This window comes from Dendrobates tinctorius, unplaced genomic scaffold, assembly GCF_039654945.1.
Source record: "Dendrobates tinctorius isolate UK_male_01 unplaced genomic scaffold, ASM3965494v1 ptg000030l, whole genome shotgun sequence".
NCBI lineage: Eukaryota > Metazoa > Chordata > Amphibia > Anura > Dendrobatidae > Dendrobates > Dendrobates tinctorius.
Window position 1 is genome coordinate 34,095,528 of NW_027361698.1, and position 20,434 is coordinate 34,115,961.

Genomic DNA, 20,434 nt, shown 5'->3' on the forward strand with positions numbered 1-20,434 from the left:
TTTATTTTATTTTTTTAAATCTACTCTACAGTTCCAGTGATGTGGGCCTTTTTATATAGTGATAATTTTATTGTGCTTACCAAGGGGGCATGGCTGACGGGATTCTCTGCGGGTGTGACTTTAGGCTGCTTTGCACTCTTACCAGTGTGCCGACCCATTTAGTAAAGACCCAAAAAAGTAGTATGAAATTAAAAGGCCCATATTTCTGGAACTGGATGACAGATTTAAAAAAGCAAAACCAAGAATACTCCGGGGAAGATGGGGGATAAAATAAGAGCCAAACATTGTCACTTATCATCAGGTGACAGGTCCTCTTTAAGATCTGCTCATATGTGGTATTCACTTCAGTGGAACTGAGTTACAGTAACAGACACAACCTATTGACAAGTGTGACTGTTTCCAGAGGAAAGCAGCCATGCCTTTCCAATACCTGACCCCATTTAATTACTTGGTTACCCAAAAGGGTTTCCATAAGAGAAAGGAAGCTGCTAGAATTTTATGGCAGAGGCTTACTAGCCTTTGGCCACCAAAAGAACACAGTTTGCCTGGCTGAGCCAGGCAGACTTTGGTATTGAGGAGTGCATCCGTCTGACATCACTCTAAATCACCTCTATCCTACCTCAATTACCTGTTGGCTAGCAAGAATGGGCAACTTCACAGTTACTAGAGAAACCAGATTGTCCTAATTTGCTAACCTTAGACTACAAGTCTGTTCGTAACCCCAGATATGTGATTTGCATACATGCTAAATGAGCACAGCTGGAATGTGGCCGGAAGTATGCAAGTTGCCTACTTGAGTCACATGACAGCTCGCTCCCGGAGAATCCTCACAGTGTGAAATAAATATTTTTTTTAATTTGAAATTTACAAAACCTGTTCCTTTTAGGGTAATTTTCAGGTTTAAATGAACTTTGCAAGACTTAGACATTGGAAACTCGCCCAAAGTGATACTACTTTAAAAATCGCACCTCTCAAATGCTTCAAAACTGTTGTCAGAATTTTTTTTTAACCTTTCAGGTTCTACACAGGAATTTAATACAAAGTGAAATGAAAAAAAAAATAAATTGTAATATTTAAGGGCCTGTCACACTATGCGATATCGCTAGCAATATTGCTATAACGTCACTGGTTTTTGTGACGTTATAGCGATATTGCTAGCGATATCGCTATGTCTGATACTTACCTCCGACCGGCTCCCCCGCTGGTTATCGCTGATTGCGCGAGAACGTCCTGGACTGTTTCTCGTCGTCAGCTTCCTGCTGGGCTTCCTGTGGAGAGACGAGCGACGAGCGTGGACGCGGGCGGAAGGACGTCAGGATCGCCTCGTCTCGTCTGACAGGTAAGTAGCGACCGCCGACCCCTGCGATGTCGCTGGTGAGATCTGCCTGTGTGGCAGCTCACTAGCGACCACTGAGCGATGCACCAGTGATCCTGACCGCGTCATATCGCTGGTCGGGATCGCTGGTGCATCACTAAGTGTGACAGTACCTTTACTCTAAAATGTTGCTTTGGCCCCAGATTTTCAGTTTTATAACTAATTTCACAATATTGCGTAAGGTGCTTCACATAAAATTAGAATATCATCAAAAAGTTAATTTTATTTAAATTCTTCAATACAAAAAGTGAATCTCATATTTTATCTAGAGTCATTACAGAGTGATCTATTTCACGTGTTTATTTCTTTTAATGTTGATGAGTATGGCTTACAGCCAATGAAAACCCAAAAGTCATTATCTCAGTAAATTAGAATAATTAACAAAAAACACCTGCAAAGGCTTCCTAAGTGTTTAAAAAGGTCCCTTAATCTGTTTCGGTAAGCTCCACAATCATGGGGAAGACTGCTGACTTGACCGATGTCCAGAAGGCAGTCATTGACACACTCCACAAGGAGGGTAAGCCACAAAAGGTCATTGCTAAAGAAGTTGGCTGTTCACAGAGATCTGTATCCAAGCATATTAGTGGAAAGTTGTGTGGAAGGAGAAAGTATGGTATAAAATGGGGCACAAGAAATCAGGATAAAAGCAGCCTTTAAAGAATTGTTAAGAAAAGGCCATTCAAAAGTTTGGGGGAGATTCACAAGGAGAGGACTGCTGCAGGAGTCATTGCTTCAAGAGCCACCCCACACAGACATATCCAGAACGTTAGATGTCGCATTTCTTATGTCAAGCCACTCATGACCAATAGATAACAACAGAAGTGTCTTTCCTTGGCCAAGCAGAAAAAGAACTTGACTGTTGCTCAGTGATCCAAGGTGTTTTTTTTCAGATGAAAGTAAATTTTCATTTGGAAATCAAGGTCCCAGAGTCTGGAGGAAGAGTGGAGAGGCAACAATCCAAGCTGCTTGAAGTCTAGTGTGAAGTTTCCACAATCAGTGATGGTTTGGGGAGCCATATCATCTGCTGGTGTAGGTCCACTGTGTTTTATCAAGACCAAAGTCACCGCAGCCGTCTATCAGGAAATTTTAGAGCACTTCATGCTTCCCTCTGTCGATATGCTTTTTGGAGAGGAAATTTCATTTTCCAGCATGACTTTGCACCTGTCCACACTGCCAAAAGTACCAATGCCTGGTTTAAAAACAACAGTATCACTGTACTTGATTGGCCAGCAAACTCACCTGACCTTAACCCCATAGAGAATCTATGGTATATTGTCAAGAGGAAGATGAGAGACACCAGACCCAACAATGCAGACAAGCTGAAGGCTGCTATCAAAGCAACCTGGGCTTCCTTAACACCTCGGCAATGCCACTGGCTGATCGCCTCCATGCCACTCCGCATTGATGCAGTAATTGACGCAAAAGGAGCCCCGACCAAGTATTGAGTGCATTTACTGAACATACATTTCAGTAGGCCAACATTTCAGATTTTAAAATCATTTTTCAAGCTGGTGTTATAAAGTATTCTAATTTACTGAGATAATGACTATTGGGTTTTCTTTGGCTGTAAGCCATAATCATCAACATTAACAGAAAAACACACTTGAAATAGATCACTCTGTTAGTAATGACTCTATATGAGTTTCACTTTTTGTATTGAAGAACTGAAATAAATTAACTTTTTGATGATATTCTAGTTTTGTGAGAAGCACATGTATATTAATATGTGTGTGTGTATATATATGAAATGCTGCCTATGACCAAAAGAACACAGTCCCCACTGTCAAGCATGGAGGTGGAAACATTATGTTTTGGTGGTGTTTCTCTACTAAGGGCACAGAACTACTTCACCGCATCAATGGGAGAATGGATGGAGCCATGCACCGTAAAAATCCTGAGTGACAACCTCCTTCCCTCCCCCAGGACATTAAAAATGGGTTGTGGCTGGGTCTTCCAGCAAGACAATTACCCAAAGCATACAGCCAAAGCAAAAAAGGAGTGGCTCAAAAAGAAGCACAATAGTCTTGGAGTGGCCTAGCCAGTCTCCAGAGGTTAATCCCATAGAAGACTTATGGAGTGAGTTGAAGCTCCGAGTTGCCAAGCGACAGCCTCAAAATATTAATGATTTAGAGATGATCTGCAAAGAGTAGTGGACCAAAATTTCTCCTGACATGTGCGCAAACCTCATCATCAACTTCAAAAAAAATGTCTGACTGCTGTGCTTGTCAACAAGGGTTTTGCCACCAAGTATTAAGTCTTGTTTGCCAGAGGGATCAAATACTTATTTCTCACTGCAAAATGCAAATTAATTTATACAATGTGATTTTCTGTATTTTATTTTTGATATTCTATCTCTCAATGTTATTTTTAACCTACCCTTAAAATTATAGACTGTTCATGTCTTTGTAGCTGGGCAAACGGTCAAAATCAGCAAGGGATCAAATACTTATTTCCCCCACTGTGTGTGTATATGTATGTGTATATAATGCTTATGCCATTATCTCTTTTCAGGTTATTCTCCCATAATCAAAGGGCAGCTGTTACATGTAGACACCACTACGAGTATGCAGTACAGGACACTACTTGAAGCAGAAATGCTTGCAGTAAGATTTAGTGATCTTTACTTATCTGACTTAATTGTGACAAATTTAAGAAAACATTTCAGGGAGACCCTGCCTTGCATAATTCTCTGATAGAAATTTCATGTGACAGTTAGTTGCTTATAGGTAGCTGTATTGGCAAAGTTTTCCTTGCATGACTTGGGTACATTTTTTCTTGCTGACAGCTTTTTTTTTTTTTTACATTTGTGCTTTAGCATATATTACATTGTGCAATGCTACTGTTATTCCTCCTGGAAATATAGGCATGTATTGGCATTTGGACATTATTATACCCCTTGGCTGTGTTCTTACAAACTCACAATTTCCGCAGCGACTGGCCAGTATAGTGAACGGACATGCCTTATTCACATAGGGAATGAGTAACAACCAGTTGTCAGTTTTTTCATATTTTTCCAGGTAAAGGGAAATGGCACAAATCAGATACAATGCTGAAGAATGTTTGTTATGGTAAATGCAAGTATTTACAATAAAGGTTTTGTGTTTATATTTCTAATCACTTAGAGGGCTTCTCCACTTTATGAAAACTTGAGTAAGACTACATTGTCTGTTGTTTGGCTGCAGCAGTGACATGTTGTCAACAGCACTGCAGCCAATCACAGAATTCAGCAGCACTTCCGATATAGCCAGCACGAGCCTCTGAGCTCAGCAATTGGCAGCAGCCAAGCAACATAGCACAGGTGTAGGTCATGCGAGACCTGGGATGGGAAAATAAAGCACAGTTTTTTTGTTTGTTTGTTTGTTTTCAAAGAAACTGCCTGAGAGGAAAGGGTTATTCCTTTTTTTTTTTTTTTTTTCAAGGGGGCAGCCCCTTCAATAATTACAGCACTACATAACAGTAACAGCTTTTTTGTAAGCTTATATATGTACATCTTTATTTCATTTTAGAGATGCTAATCTTGGATTGTCTTTTGCCGTAGTTTCATATAAATGCCAGCTATCCCAAGGTGTGGAATATGCCCCAGACATGGCAATGTGAACTTGAAGTCTACAAGGCAACATACCACTTTATATTTGCTCAGAAAAACTTTTTTACAGGTAACTAACTTCATCATATTAGTAAATCAATAACTACATTTGATGTAGTCCTATAAAACCATACATCCGTAACATCCTGGAAGTGTTGTCATACATACACCCTGATCGTTGGAAGCCACACCAATCCTGAGAAAGCCACATCTCCTACATAGATCAGATCCCCTGACCAGGTCTGGGGTCTGTAACCAGGATATGGCTTTAGACCTATTTAAGTGACTACATGAAAAAGTGTGATAAGAAAAAATGAATGCTGGGGACTGACCATAGCCCGGTGCTGATAGCTTTACCTGCTGGAGATTGACCATAGCCCAGTGCTGATAGCTGTACCTGCTGGAGACTTACCATAGCCCAGTGCTGACAGCTGGGGACAGAGCATAGCCTGGTGCTGACATCTGTACCTGCTGGAGACTGACCATAGCCCAGTTCTGACAGCTGTACCTGCTGGGCGCTGACCATAAACCGGTGCTGACAGCTGTACCTGCTGGGCACTGACCTTAGACCGGTGCTGACATCTGTATCTGCTGGAGACTGACCATAGCCCAGTGCTGACAGCTGTACATGCTGGAGACTGACCATAGCCCAGTTCTGACAGCTGTACCTGCTGGTCGCTGACCATAGACCGGTTCTGACAGCTGTACCTCTTGGAGACTGACCATAGCCCAGTGCTGACAGCTGTACCTGCTGGGCACTGACCATAGCCCGCTGCAGATAGCTGTACCTGCTGGAGACTGACCATTGCCCGGTGCTGACAGCTATACCTACTGGGGACGGAGCATAGCCTGGTGCTGACATCTGTACCTGCTGGAGACTGACCATAGCCCTGTTCTGACAGCTGTACCTGCTGGGCGCTGACCATAGACCGGTGCTGACAACTGTACCTGCTGGGCACTGACCATAGACCGGTGCTGACATCTGTATCTGCTGGAGACTGACCATAGCTCAGTGCTGACAGCTGTACCTGCCGGGGACTGACCATAGCCCGGTGCTGACAGCTGTACCTGCTGGTTACTGACCATAGACCTGTGCTGACAGCTGTATCTGCTGGAGACTGATCATAGCCCGGGGGTGACAGCTGTACCTGCTGGGGACTGACCATAGCCCGATGCTCACAGCAGTACCTGCTGGGGACTGACCACAGCCCGGTGCTGACAGCTGTACCTGCTGGGGACTGACCATAGCCCGGTGCTGACAGCTGTACCTGCTGGGGACGACTGACCATAGCACGAGAGCGACAGCTGTACCTGCTGGGGACTGACCATAGTCCGGTGCTGACAGCAGTACCTGCTGGGGACTGACCATAGCCCGGTGCTGACAGCTGTACCTGCTGGGGACTGACCATAGCCCGGTGCTGACAGCTGTACCTGCTGGGGACTGACCATAGCCCGGTGCTGACAGCTGTACCTGCTGGGGACTGACCATAGCCCGGTGCTGACAGCTGTACCTGCTGGGGACTGACCATAGCCCGGTGCTGATAGCTGTACCTGCTGGGGACTGACCATAGTCCAGTGCTGACAGCTGAGAGCTTATTGAATCTGCTAGCGTTCCATATGAATTTGTGTCTGTCATGTGTGAATGTTGGTAAGCACGGTAGGCTCCTACTCATATATTTGAAGTTTAATATTTATATTTCGTCATTTTACTTTTATTATAGACCTCATTCAAGACTGGTCCAGTGACAGTCCACCAGATTTGTTTTCATTTGTCCCATATACTTGGAATTTAAAGATCATGTTTCACCAGTTTGAGATGATCTGGGCAGCAAATCAACACAATTGGATTGATTGCTCAACAAAACAACAAGAAAACGGTGAGTTCCTTTCCAAAAATCACTTAGCGCATGTCCTTGCAGATTGATTATTATTAAAGGGCCTGTAAGCACAAATACTACCTCCGATGAAACTGATCTACACAGAAATGTAGTATTTGAGATATGGTTACGCTTTTCGTTTTGACATGACTTCTAAGACTATGTTCTCATGAGTATTTGCTCAGTTATGGGAAGAGATAAAAGATCCGAGATCCTTAGCCTTCTCTATGAAAAGAGATACGAGCCAAGATACTTAACCTTCTCTATGGGAAGAAATAAAAGAGCAAAGATCCTTAGCCTTGACTTGTTCTTGTTTAAAGAGCTATTTGGAAGCCTAGACTGAAGCCCCCCGTCACAAAAAGCAAGATCGCTAGCGAGATTGCTGCTGAATCACAAGTTTTGTGACGCAACAGCGACCTCAGCAGCAATCTCACTACGTTTGACAGGTAGCAGCGACCAGGCCCCTGCTGTGAGATCGCTGGTCATGTCAGAATGACCTGGACATTTTTTTGATCGTTGAGGTCCCGCTGGGTAGCATGCATCGGTACGTTTGACACCTTATTAACGACATCGTTAGCGACTCAGAAGCGGGACACATAGGCGAGGATTTGCGTTGATTCGAGGTCTGAATCGTCAGAGTAGCTGCTATGTGACAGGGTCCCACCGACCGCCGACATCGTTACAAAGGTCGCTACGGGTCGCCGTATCTTTGCTGCGTCGTTGGGAAGATCTGACTGGCATCTCGCCAGCGACCACATAGCGACGCAGCAACGATCCCTACCAGGTCATATCGTTGTCGGGATCGTTGTTGCGTCGCTGAGTGTGACGGGGGCTTAAGACTTCTTACTCTAAATGGCTTCCCACTCCTGTTATCCTACCCCATTCATTGCTTGACTTCAGGAGATTGCTGCTTTCTAGCAATCTCTAAGGTCTATTTAGTGGCAGGATACACTATATAGTAGGGAAGATAAGTATTTGATACACTGCTGACTTTGCAAATTTTCCCACTTACAAATAATAGAGAGGTCTGTCATTTTTATCATAGGTGCATTTCATCTGTGAGAGACAGAATCTAAAAAAAGAATCCAGAAAATCACATTGATTGATTGATTCTTACATAATTAATTTGCATTTGCTTGCATGAGATAAGTATTTGATACAGTAGAAAACATAACTTAATATTTGGTACAGAAACCTTTGTTTGCAGTTACAGAGGTCAGACGTTTCCTGTACTTCTTGACCAAATTTGCACACACTGCAGCAGGGATTTTGGCCCACTCATTCATACAGATCTTCTGTAGATCTTTCAGGTTTTGAGTCTGGAGACTGGCTAGGCCACTCCAAGCCTTTGAAGTACTTCTTACGGAGCCACTCCTTAGTTGTCCTGGCTGTGTGTTTCTGGTTATTGTCATGCTGCAAGACCCAGCCACGACCCATCTTCAGTGCTCTTACTGAGGCAAGGAGGTTGTTGGCCAAAATCTCGCAATACATGATCCCATGCATCCTCCCCTTTATGGGAATAGCACCACCAAAGTATGATGTTTCCCCCACCATGCTTCACTGTTGGGGCAGTGTTCTTGGGGTTATACTCATTTTTCTTCTTCAAAACATGGCGAGTGGGGTTGATACCAAAAAATTCTATTATGGTCTCATCTGACCACATGACCTTCCCTCATGTCTCCTCTAGATCATCCAGATGGGCCTGGACATGTGCTGGCGCAAGCTGCTTGCCTATTGTCTTCTAGCCCATCCTAGCCTTGTACAGGTCTAAAATTTTGTCCCTGGTGTCCTTAGACAGCAGTTTGGTCTTGGACATGGTGAAAAGGTTGGAATGTGATTGATTGAGTGTGTGGACAGGTGGCTTTTATACAGATAACGAGTTCAAACAGGTGCAATTAATACAGGTAATGAGTGCAGAGTAGGAGGGCTTCTTAAAGAAACACTAACAGGTCTGTGAGAGCCAGAATTCTTGCTGGTTGATAGGTGATGAAATACTTATTTCATGCAAAAAATGCTATTTAATGATTTACAAATCATACAATGTGATTTTCTAGTTTTCATTTTTAGATTGTTTCTCTCACAGTTGAAATGTATCTACAATAAAAATTACAGACCTTCATTTTTTGTAGGTGGGAAAACTTGCAAAATCGGCAGTGTATCAAATACTTATTTTCCCCATTGTATGCTGTCTTACAGTACATTTTTTTTGTTGCCTTCCTTTGCTGATTTACTTGTGCAACTTTCTGTCGTCATTTCTGTACTGCTATTTGCATCCCATAAAATGAGGATTGACAAATTCAGCCATTTCTGAGTTGCTTGTCAAGGAGATTGGCCACTAGATGAAAAAAAAAATCCATTGTGAGAACATACTGTAAGTAATCAGTAATATAAGACATGCTTGGCTTGGCTTGGCTAAGGTCATTAAATATTATACGCTGCCTAACACATATATTTCATATTGGATACCTGGTTTAGTGAGTCATGTATCTTACATGACTGTCAGCTGCTGACACGGACCGCACATTATTGTGTCTAATGTTAGGGAAAAACATGCTTTCAATCTTAATTAGAGTTGGGGATTATATCAAATGAATTTGATAAATTCATCATTCAATTTCCACATGATTCTGATTATTGTCAAAATCGAATATTTGACTTTAGCCCTGTAAACATCATCTTTTTTTTTTTCGCTTGTGGAAACAAGCTTTGTTGGAAGAAGGGAGGATCTGCAGAGCACATGGATTAAGCCGGAACATGTGTGTGGAGTGCGGCCAGGAGAAGCTCTTGTAGCAGCTAGTAATTGGGGTCCTGTGAGCGATGCAGAGAATTCTAAGATCTGCGTGCCGGTAACGTGCCGAAGCTGTGGTATTCTGTACAAGTGGCACAGATGCAGCCAAACGTAACCCTCTGATAGCCGGAGCACTGCAGTTTTAGGTGCAGGGAGAGCGAGCATCCAATTAGTATTTGCCGAGTCTACCTGTAGCTTCAGTGTAGGCTGTTAGGAGATAAAAGGAAAGATAATAAAGCTTGGTCAAAGTATTCCCAAGGAATATTCTGCTCAGTAGTTAAGCCTGCCTTACATTCACTACATGCACGTCCTCCATCCTTCAGTGCTAAAGAGTGTTCCCATAACTTTAGTTTGTCACCTTCTTGCTTAATGAAATGTCAGGACCGTTCCTTCTCACTTCTTTCTGTGTGTGTAAATTAATTTAAAAGGACTCTGACAGCGCAGAATGACTGTTCAACCAGGTCAGGCGCTCGGTGCTTCATGTGGGGACAGTCATTTAAATAGCCCTTCCCACTTGATTGTTTTCCATCTATCTCCACCCTTCCCGGGCCCTATAAAGCCACAACTGTCAATCAAATAAGGAGGGGTGGGGATAGATGGAAACCAAGCAGGTGGGAATGTGTACTTAAATGATTGCTTTGATGGTTCTAGACTTGTGTTCCTCTCCGTATTAGATGGTAAACCAATACAAGCCAGTGATTGCTATTATGGTACAAGGGGTTTCCTTTCTTTTACCCATTTTTCTTTTGTGCTGAATATTTTAGTATAGATTTTTCCTTACATTTTATAGTGTTTTTGTTATTCCAGTGTATCTGGCCGCCTGCGGAGAAACATTAAACATCGATTTTGCGCTGCCATTCACTGATTTTGTTCCAAGTACATGCAGTACTAGATTTTCCTTAAGAGTGAGTATCCTTGCCGTAAAGGTCACCTACTAAGCAATTTGTACGAAAAAAAACTGTCTTGTGGTTTGGACGTGTGGAAAAAGAAGCCATTAAGCATGTATATGATTGTTTTTTGACCTTGGGGTATGTGCACATGTTGAATATTTGCAGCCGATTTTTCCGCACTATAATTGTGTCACTTGACCGGAGAAACGCAGCCCGTTTCTTTTTTTGTTTGTTTTTTTATGCATTCGTTTGAATGGCTGAAAAACGCCAAAAGGATTGTAATGCTGCAGATTTGAAAAAAAAAAAAAAGCGCATTTATTATTAAAATACAAAAGGATAAACAGAGCAACTTGTGCATGAGATTTCAGAACTCTCATTCATTTTGCTGGTACCATAAAGTATTTTTATGCGCAATGCAACGTCCTAAAAAATGCTACAAGTACTCAGTGTGAGCACAAGCCCTTAGTGTGAACGTAGTATGACAAACTGGAAATACTTTTGCACATATCAAATTATTAATATTGCGAACAATCAGTACACTTACGGTATATGTTCATGTATTGGGCTCTGTGTGCATGTTGAAATCCTCGGAACCCAGATAAATGTTCTATTTCATTTCTAGGGGGGAGATGTAGATCTGCATTTGTATTTACCTGACTGCCACCCAAGTAAATATTCCCTACTTACATTGGTAAAAGACAGTCATCTGAATAAAACCAGTCCTGACTCTTGCAACTCAGCGGAGAATCAAAGTGGGCAAAAAAATTGCAAGCCGAAATGGAGAAACGTAACGAAAGCCGGGTAAGACTTGTTTTACCGCCTCAGTCCTTGTGGCAGCCATACTTATACATGTGAATATCATTCTATTGTCCTTGTTTGAGATTTTCTTTGTGTAAAAGGTCTGGATGGGTGGAGTGCTGGACCGTCCCCTCGGTTCTGTTAAACATCGACTATACCTGGCATCCAATATATCCCCAAAAGGCTGATGAACAACTTAAACAGTCATGTAAGTTAGCTGATCATCTATTTCTTTTTGGTGCTGTCAAACACTCACTAATGTGATAAGGGCACACTCATTTTTACTCTTCTATGTTACATTTTTTTTATTTTATCAGTATCAGAAATGGAAGAATCCATGCTATCAATGCTGAGGCCTTGTCAGAGAACATCAGAGCGAGTCACGTCTCCCACTGCTTTAAGCCGACCTGCACTTGATCCCTCTGAACTGCCCGCAGACAAGCTACATGTAGAGCTAGAGCTCTCGCCGGACTCCCAAGTCATCTTCTACGGACCCCTCTTGAAGGCCTTTCTGTCGATAAAGGTAACGTTTCCTATATTGCTACGTTGTTACCTCTTCCTGCATGCATTGCTTAAAGGGATCCAGTAAGGATAATTTTACTAATGAAATTGGTAGGGCTATATTGATTACAGAACACTAATCTATATTGGCTGGCAATTAGCAATCAAGCATTGAAGCCAGATAGAAATGATCCTGGATGTGCGTAGGGACCATATGAAGGCTCTTAAGGCAACAGTTTTCCTTATTATTCTCTGACAGTTCGGCCTGGCTGATAAAAGTGGTTGATGCCATCAGGGATAGGTACCCAGGTATCAGCAGGTTATGTCTTATCTTGTGGATAGGTCAACATTTGCAATGTTAGAAATAACCCTTTAATTAAGTTTGATGGTAAACTTATTTAATTAAACAAAAAAATACAAAAGGTTATTTTTTTTTTTTTATTTCTCATATATCACTATTCCTGAAAGTTTCATACTGGTCCCAAAGCCTCGTAATAGACTGACACTGTTCTGTAGAGACTTGAGAAGTCCTCTCATTTTGTCAAAATAAGGATAACAGTGAAACAAAGTGTAACCTTCGTTTTAATTTTTATTTAAAATCAATAGTACGCATTAAAATAAGCAACTTGTAATATATCTTATCAGAGAGAAATCTGCTTCTTTTTCTGACAAAATTGATCAGTTATTATCAAAAATCTCATTTCTGAGTTACAATCTGTAGTCAGTGAGGACAGACTGTCCCATTACTGAGATAGGAGATGGCGGCTGCTACTGATAAGTTGCTATGTAGATGGCAGAAGGGAGGAGCTCTGCCTCTAGCTCCTCCCATCTATGTAGAACCTAATCAGCAGCAGCCACCATCTCCTATCTCAGTAATGGGACAGCCTGCCCTCACTGACTACAGATTGTAGCTCAGAATTGAGATTTTTGATAATGATTGATCAATGACTGATCAGGTTACTGAATGTGTTTGGAACATTCTCCCACAGAGCCACCTTTTTTTTTTTTTTTTCTTTTTTTTTTTTTAAAGAAGTGGCCTATGCTTATGTGGCTTCTATTAAGAAAGTCCCTGAAGCTTTGTCCACAGCTTTGAGAAGGAGTAAGAACTAACATTGTCCAGTCAACAAGAAAGTAATGAATACTCATTATATTGTGGCATATGTGTGAATTTAATCCATAGTTATATAGATAGCTACCATGCACCACCACTCTGACTTTGTGCTTTCTCGGGGCAACTCACTAACAAATTACCCGCAAATCTCGCAGAACTATCCAAGACACAGTTATTCCTCAATGAACTTATTAATAATCAAGTAATATATTCTCCAAAAAGCAATGTTTCAGCCACAAAATAGAATTTATCAAGCCTAAGGTTTAAAAGGGCAAGTTTGTCTTTTTTTTTCTTTAGTTTTGATATTTTTTGGCCAAATCTTTTGCTTTTTCTGCGTTATTTGTGGCTTGAATAAAGATAGTCTGTCAGCATTTTTTGCTTTCTGAGGACAGCAGGATGCAGGGGATAAACATTGAATTCAGGAATGTGTCACTTATCAGGCTGTGTGCTGTTGTTTACGTATTTACTTATAATGAAGGTTTACTTACAATGAAGGTTTTATCACCTGGAGATAACACTGATTACAGCTCGCAGTCTGCTAGATCGCCATGCCTCTGATGAGCAGCTTACTGTGAATAGACAATGTGCACAGAAAGCTGTGGTGTGGGCAGGATTAGCTTTCTCAGCTTTGCTACATCTAAAAACTTTGATTGTGTCACAATCGCTGCACCCAGGAATCTAAGTGATACATCGTTGGTATTAGTCTCTATTCCTACATTATAGTTCTCTCAAATGAGTTAGCAAAAACCTGGTGACAGATTCCCTTTAATAAAGAAGTTCAATGAATAACTCTGGTGCCTTAGATTGAACTCAACATAAGTATGGATCATTTAATTCATCATTTTGTTAAGATCGATTACCTTGCCATCTATGAACTCTGAGTCTCTCCATACTAAAGCTAGTTTCACACTACCGTTTTTTGGCGCTGCGTTTCAAGCGCACATCAAAGGCATAAAAAATAACGCTTACAAACACTTGTAAACGCAGCGGTTTTTTGTAACATCTTCGTGCGCGGTAAGCCAAAAAAACGCAGGGATTATATGTGTTTGTAAGCGTTTTGCATGCATTTGCGTGTTTATTGCGCGGAATGTCACAATCACAGGATTAAAAATCATTGACCAATTAGTGACTCATACTCCACCAATTGGACAGCAATGGGCGTGTGTTATTGGAATTCCTTATCTAGACCCAGTTTACAGCTATTCTTCCCAGTTGCTAGCAGTTTTTACTGAAGACATGGATCTGCGCTGGAAGAGCTTCCACTTCAACTTGGATCTGGACATCAGGATGGCTCAGGCTTACGCAGTTACTTGCCATGAACAAAGGGAGAGAGAGAGAGACAGCGAAGACGGCAGCGTGTGTGTATGGCGCAGTGTGTGTAGGCGGCGAAAGACACATTAACCAAACATTATTTGAACAACAAATATTCAATATTTATTTTATTTTTTTTTGTAAAAATTATTTTCCCTTTGAAGGACGTTTGGGCGAAGTGTTGGATACTTTGGGGGTGTGGAGAGACGAGGAACGGCTGGAAACTGAGGAAGAGGTTCTAGGTGAAGGAGCTACTAAATTAGGAAGGTTGTGAAACATTGGAAGGAGAGGGGGGGATTGAGTAACAAAGTCTTTTGTTTCTTCTTCTTTGGGGCAGGAGTCACCTGCCTGGACCGACTACCACCGTGTGACCGCCTTACATAGCTTGACCGCCTAGAGCTGGTGGACCGTGGACGAGTGGAAAAAAAGACAGAATGTGGGTCTCCCCTAGGGTGCTCGGTGGTGGCGCTGGCGGTGCTCCTTGAAGGTGAAATGGTGGTGTCTGTGCTCATGGAAGGTGAATTATGCCCGGTGCTTCTGGTGGGAGAAGTGTGGGCGGTGCTCCGATCAGGTGAAGTGTTGGCGGTGCTCCTCTGATTAGGAGTTGTGGCGGTGCTATGAGGAGGCGAAGTGGTGGCGCTGATCCTCTGCAGAGTAGTGGTGGCAGTGCTCCTATGAGGAGATGTGGTGTTGGTGCTCCTCTGAAGATGGGTGGTGGCGGTGCTCCTTGTATGGTGAGGAGTTGTGGTGGTGCTCTCATACATTGGAGAAGTGGCGGTGCTGATGTTCTCTCTGTGCTCCGAACAGGAGAAGAGGGTGCTATGGCCCAAGAAGATTTTGCACTTGTGTGCCAAGATGATGTCACCATGGCAGTACTGGCGCTCCTGACCGGAGCAGCGCTTGATGTGGTGGTGGGGGTGGAATGTCCAGCAGCACTCGGCATTGGTGTGGTGTTGTGGTGCCCGGCTTGGCTAGGAATGCAGGTGGCTGTGCAGCGATATGCATCAGAGGTCGGTACTGTGGTGAAGCAAGTCAGTGGTGGCACAGGTGGGAATGACACCACTGACTGCTGCACGTACTGATTCTGCTGCATATCCTGCAAGTAAGCAGTGTTGCAGGCGTGTAACAGTCAGCTGTTGCTCAGGACTAAGGTGATCCGCCATGCCCCGTTCAATTTTTGCTAAAGAAATGGTGCGCTGGTCTATTGAGGTCGGCCTCAAGCCGATCAAGGCGCTGGTCGGAAGAGTAGAGTAGGTGTTCCATGTGGTTAAAACCACGTTCCATTAGTGAGAATCCACTTTCCACTCTTTCGGACAGTGTCTTGAGGCTGGCATGAAAGGCTTCGCTCAAGTGCATGAACTCGGGCAAGACAGGCCTGTCCGAGGCCCTCTGCCGCTGGCGGGTAGTGCCCGCATAACCAGTGGCAGAGACCTGGGACAGGGGAACACCTGATTGACCAGCTTCCTGGTCACCAGCTATCTCTGTTGCTGACCTGCAACTTGCTTCCTGGCTGTCGGATGGCTGTGACGGGTCCGAGGTCGATCGATGAAGAATCGCTCCCGGGACAGGTTGCAGCGTGCTGCTCCAGGTGCTGTGGAAAAAAAAAATTAAACATTAGTATCAAGCATTAACAAGACGGATCAGCTGTGGAATATAAATGTTACAATTAGGGTCAATCAAAAAAAAAAAAAAAAAAACTTAGGCTCTGGTGGCAAGTACTGGTCGTAAGAATTCCAAGGCGCGATGATGGCGGTACTTGGTGCTTTCCTTGCCGCTGAGCCACTGCGAACCTGTCCCTCAGCACGAACATCAGTGTTGAAACGGTCCTTCATCGAGCGCCAACATGTGCGGACTTTGTTAACTGTTGAAACAATGGGGAAAAAAAAATTATGTTATACAAAGCAATTATGGTAACATCAGTATCATTGATTACAGTATACTGAAAGTATACCTCTTGCACTAAACACACATGTAGCATCAGGATCAAGAGTGAAGCATAACAAATATACAGCATGTCAAAACAAAATGTATACACTATTGAACCTGAGGACTTAAATGTGAATACACACTTAAAAGGATCCACTGAAGCCTTGCTCTCTAAATGCTGAGCTGTATTCTCGGATGACATGTCTAATTTTCTTAAAGGGAAACACCTATTGTGAACGTGTAAGTGTCTCTAATAAATTGACCATACAGTATATGATGATTGGCCATACAGTATATAATTGGCCATACAGTATATGATAATTGGCCATACGTCTTATTCGTTATCCATGCAGCCTGTTTAACTCTTAAGATCTGCACAGCCAAGCAAATTCTGGAGGCACATATCGGATTGTTCAGAGCTGATTAGTATAAGGAACGGGAAAACTATATATACACATTCCTCAACATTGAAATTACAAGACCAAGAAGGAAAAGTTGTGGAATTCTGAAAATCACAGGGTCGATAATCATGTTAAAATGCAAATGATGAAAAAATGGAAACAAAATTTTGAAAACATCTCAACTTATTTAGTATTGAGTATGAGCACCATACAGAGATGCACACACTTACACGCCTTGGCATGCTATCTGTGAGGAAATTAGTGGTTTGAGGACTGTTCTGCCATGTTGAATGCACTAGGGTACGTTTATCATAGAATCGTAGAGTTGGAAGGGACCTCCTGGGCCATCTGGTCCAACCCCCTGCTCAAAGCAGGATTCGCTAAATCATCCCAGACAGAAGTCTGTCCAGCCTCTGTTTGAAGACTTCTATTGAAGGAGAACTCACCACCTCTCGTGGCAGCCTGTTCCACTCATTGATCACTCTAACTGTCAAAAAGTTTTTTCTAATATCTAAGGCTGGTTTCACACTTGAGTTTTTTTTTCCTATACTTTACATGGGTGCGCATACACATGCGTTTGTACGCGTTTGTATGCGCATGCGTTTTTTGTAGTGTGCGCTCGGGCACACAAAATGCATCCTGTTGCATTTTTTGTGCGTCCGACTTGCCCCCAAAAAACGCATGCGCACGCAATGCGTTTTTTTTCACCCAAACACCCATTATAGTCTATGGGTGCGCATACGGTACGGTAATGCGCACGTATGCGCAAAAAAAGCATGCGTTTTTTTTAAAAACGCACCCAAACCCGCAAAAAACGCACCCAAATGCACAATGCTGTTTTTTTGTGCGTTTGCACTGCGCACGGTGCGCAGCGCAAAAAAACGCAAGTGTGAAAGTAGCCTAATCTGTGTCTCCTCCCATTCAGTTTCATCCCATTGCTTCTAGTCTTTCCTTATGCAAATGAGAATAAAGATGATCCTTCTACAATGTGACAGCCCTTGAGATATTTGTAGACAGCTATTAAGTCTCCTCTCAGTCTTCCCTTTTGCAAGCTAAACATTCCCAAATCCTGCAACCTTTTCTCATAAGACAGGGTTTGCAGATCGATCACCATTCTGGTCGCTCTTTTCTGAACTTGCTCCAGTTTGTTGATGTCTTTTTTAAAATGTGGCGCCCAAAACTGGACACATTATTCCAGATGAGGTCTGACCAAAGAGGAGTAAAGGGCAATAATGACTTCACGTGATCTAGACTGTATGCTTCTGTTAATACATCCTAGAATTGCATTTGCCTTTTTTGCTGCTGCATCACACCGGTGACTCATATTCAGTCTGTGATCTATTAAGTATACTCAAGTCTTTTTCACATGTGCTGTTGCTTAGCCCTATTCCTCCCATTCTGTATATGCTTTTTACATTTTTATTGCCCAGATGTAGTACTTTGCATTTTTCCCTGTTAAAAACATTTCCGTTAGTTGCTGCTCACTGCTCCAGTTTATTTATATCTTTTTGAATCCTTTCTCTCTCTTCTCTAGTATTAGCTATCCCTCCTAGCTTTGTGTCATCAGCAAATTTAATCAGCAAGATCCGCTGCTGTCAGCTCCCTTTGTAATTGCTGACCAATGATATCACATATGTGCATGATAGGAAACCGTTCCGTAGACTGGAAGGCCATGGTAGTACTAGGCTGTGCAGGCTGCTCATAGTAGCACATGAAATATATGGCCTAGTGTTGTATTGAAAAACAGCTCCTGGGACACTTTTGAGAAATGGTCCTCTTTAACCCCTTCCTGACATGAGACGTACTATCCCGTCCATGGGACCCGGGCCCCTATGCCCATGGACGGGATAGTACGTCTACCGCGATCAGCGGCGCCCACGTGGTGAGCGCCGCTGATCGCGGCCGGGTGTCAGCTGATTATCACAGCTGACACCCGGCACAATGTGTCAGGGGCGGTCACGGACCGCCCCCGACACGTTAACCCCTTGCACACCGCGATCAAACATGATCGCGGTGTACCGGGGGTTAAAGGGAAGCATCGGCAGGGAGGGGGCTCCCTCCGTGCTTCCCTGAGCCCCCCACGGCAGCGCAATGTGCAGCGCTGCTGCGGGGGGCTCCTTTCCTGCAGGCCCCCGAATCCAAGATGGCGACGGGGGCCTGCAGGAAGTTGGCTTCCTCAGTGCCTGCAAAGCGCAGGCATGAGGAAGCCTTCTGCACTGCCTGTGACAGATCGCTGATCTGTCACAGTGATCTGTGATGTGACAGATCAACGATCTGTCACGGGACAGTGATGTCCCACCTGGGACTATTTAATAAAGTTAAAAAAAAAATAAAAAAAGTGTTAAAATAAATTTTAAAAAATCGCCAAATAAATTAGAAAAAAAAAAAAATATTCCCCCAAATAAATCCATTTTTTGGAAATAAAAAAAAACAAAACAATAAAAGTACATATATTAGGTATCGCCGCGTCCGTAACGACCCGCCCTATAAAACTGTCCCATTAGTTAACCCCTTTAGCGAACCCCTTAAAAAATAAAAATAAAAAACAAAGCAAAAAATAATGATTTATTATCATACCGCCAAACAAAAAGTGTAATAACGCGCGATCAAAAAGACGCATATAAATATCCATGGTATCGCTGAAAACGTCATCTTGTCCCGCAAAAAACGAGCCACCACACAGCATCATCAGCGAAAAAATAAAAAAGTTATAGCTCGCAGAATAAAGCGATGCAAAAATAATTATTTTTTATATAAAATAGTTTTCATTGCATAAAACCGACAAAACATAAAAAAACGACCTAAATGAGGTATCACTGTATCCGTACTGACCCGAAGAATAAAACCGCTTTATCAATTTTATCGCACGCGGAACGGTGTAAACGCACCCCCCCAAAAGAAATTCATGAAACGCTGGTTTTTGTTCATTCTGCGTCCCAAAAATCGGAATAAAAAGCGATCAAAAAATGTCACGTGCCCGAAAATGGTACCAATAAAAACGTCAACTTGTCCCGCAAAAAATAAGACCTCACATGACTCGGTGGGTCAAAATACGGAAAAATTATAGCTCTCAATATGTGGTGATGCAGAAACTATTTTTAAAATAAAAAGCGTCTTTTAGCATGCGACAGCTGCCAAATATAAAAACCGCCATAAATAGTAAATCAAACCCCCCGTTATCACCCCCTTAGTTAGGGAAAAATAATAAAATAAAAAAAATGTATTTATTTCCATTTTTCCATTAGGGCTAGGGCTAGGGTTAGGGCTGTGTTGGGGTTTGGGTTGGAGTTAGAATTGGGGGTTTCCACTGTTTGGGCACATCAGGGGCTCTCCAAATGCAACATGGCGTCTGATCTCAATTCCAGCCAATTCTGAGTTGAAAAAGTCAAATGGTGCTCCTTCCCTTCCAAGCTCTGCCATGCGCCCAAACAGTGTTTTACCCCCACATGTAGGGTGTCAGCCTACTCAGGTCAAATTGCAAAACAATTTTTGGGGTCCAATTTCTCCTGTTACCCTTAGGAAAATAAAAAATTGGGGGCAAAAATATAATTTTTGTGGAAAAAAATGATTTTTTTATTTTCTCGTCCGAGCGTTATAAACTTCTGTGAAGCACTTGGGGGTTCAAAGTGCTCACCACACATCTAGATAAGTTCCGTGGGGGGTCTAGTGTCCAAAATGGGGTCACTTGTGGGGAGTTTCAATAGTTTAGGTACATCAGGGGCTCTCCAAACGCACATGACACCCGCAGACCATTCCATCAAAGTCTGCATTCCAAAACGTCACTGCTTCCCTTCCGAGCCCCGACGTGTGTCCATACAGTAGTTTTCTCCCACATATGGGGCGTCAGCGTACTCAGGACAAATTGGACAA

At 42.8% G+C, this 20,434-nt stretch overlaps 1 protein-coding gene across 2 annotated transcripts in view; it reads left to right on the plus strand.

The window, feature by feature from the left end:
• The window catches only part of BLTP1 (bridge-like lipid transfer protein family member 1), a 451,393-nt gene that overhangs the window by 99,793 nt on the left and 331,166 nt on the right, over positions 1-20,434 (plus strand). For both annotated transcript variants that reach the window (XM_073572011.1, XM_073572012.1), the window contains exons 13-19: positions 3,887-3,978; positions 4,914-5,031; positions 6,683-6,838; positions 10,434-10,531; positions 11,139-11,317; positions 11,416-11,522; positions 11,632-11,837. In XM_073572011.1, coding sequence (XP_073428112.1) covers positions 3,887-3,978; positions 4,914-5,031; positions 6,683-6,838; positions 10,434-10,531; positions 11,139-11,317; positions 11,416-11,522; positions 11,632-11,837 — 956 coding nt within the window. The remainder of the gene's footprint in view (positions 1-3,886; positions 3,979-4,913; positions 5,032-6,682; positions 6,839-10,433; positions 10,532-11,138; positions 11,318-11,415; positions 11,523-11,631; positions 11,838-20,434) is intronic.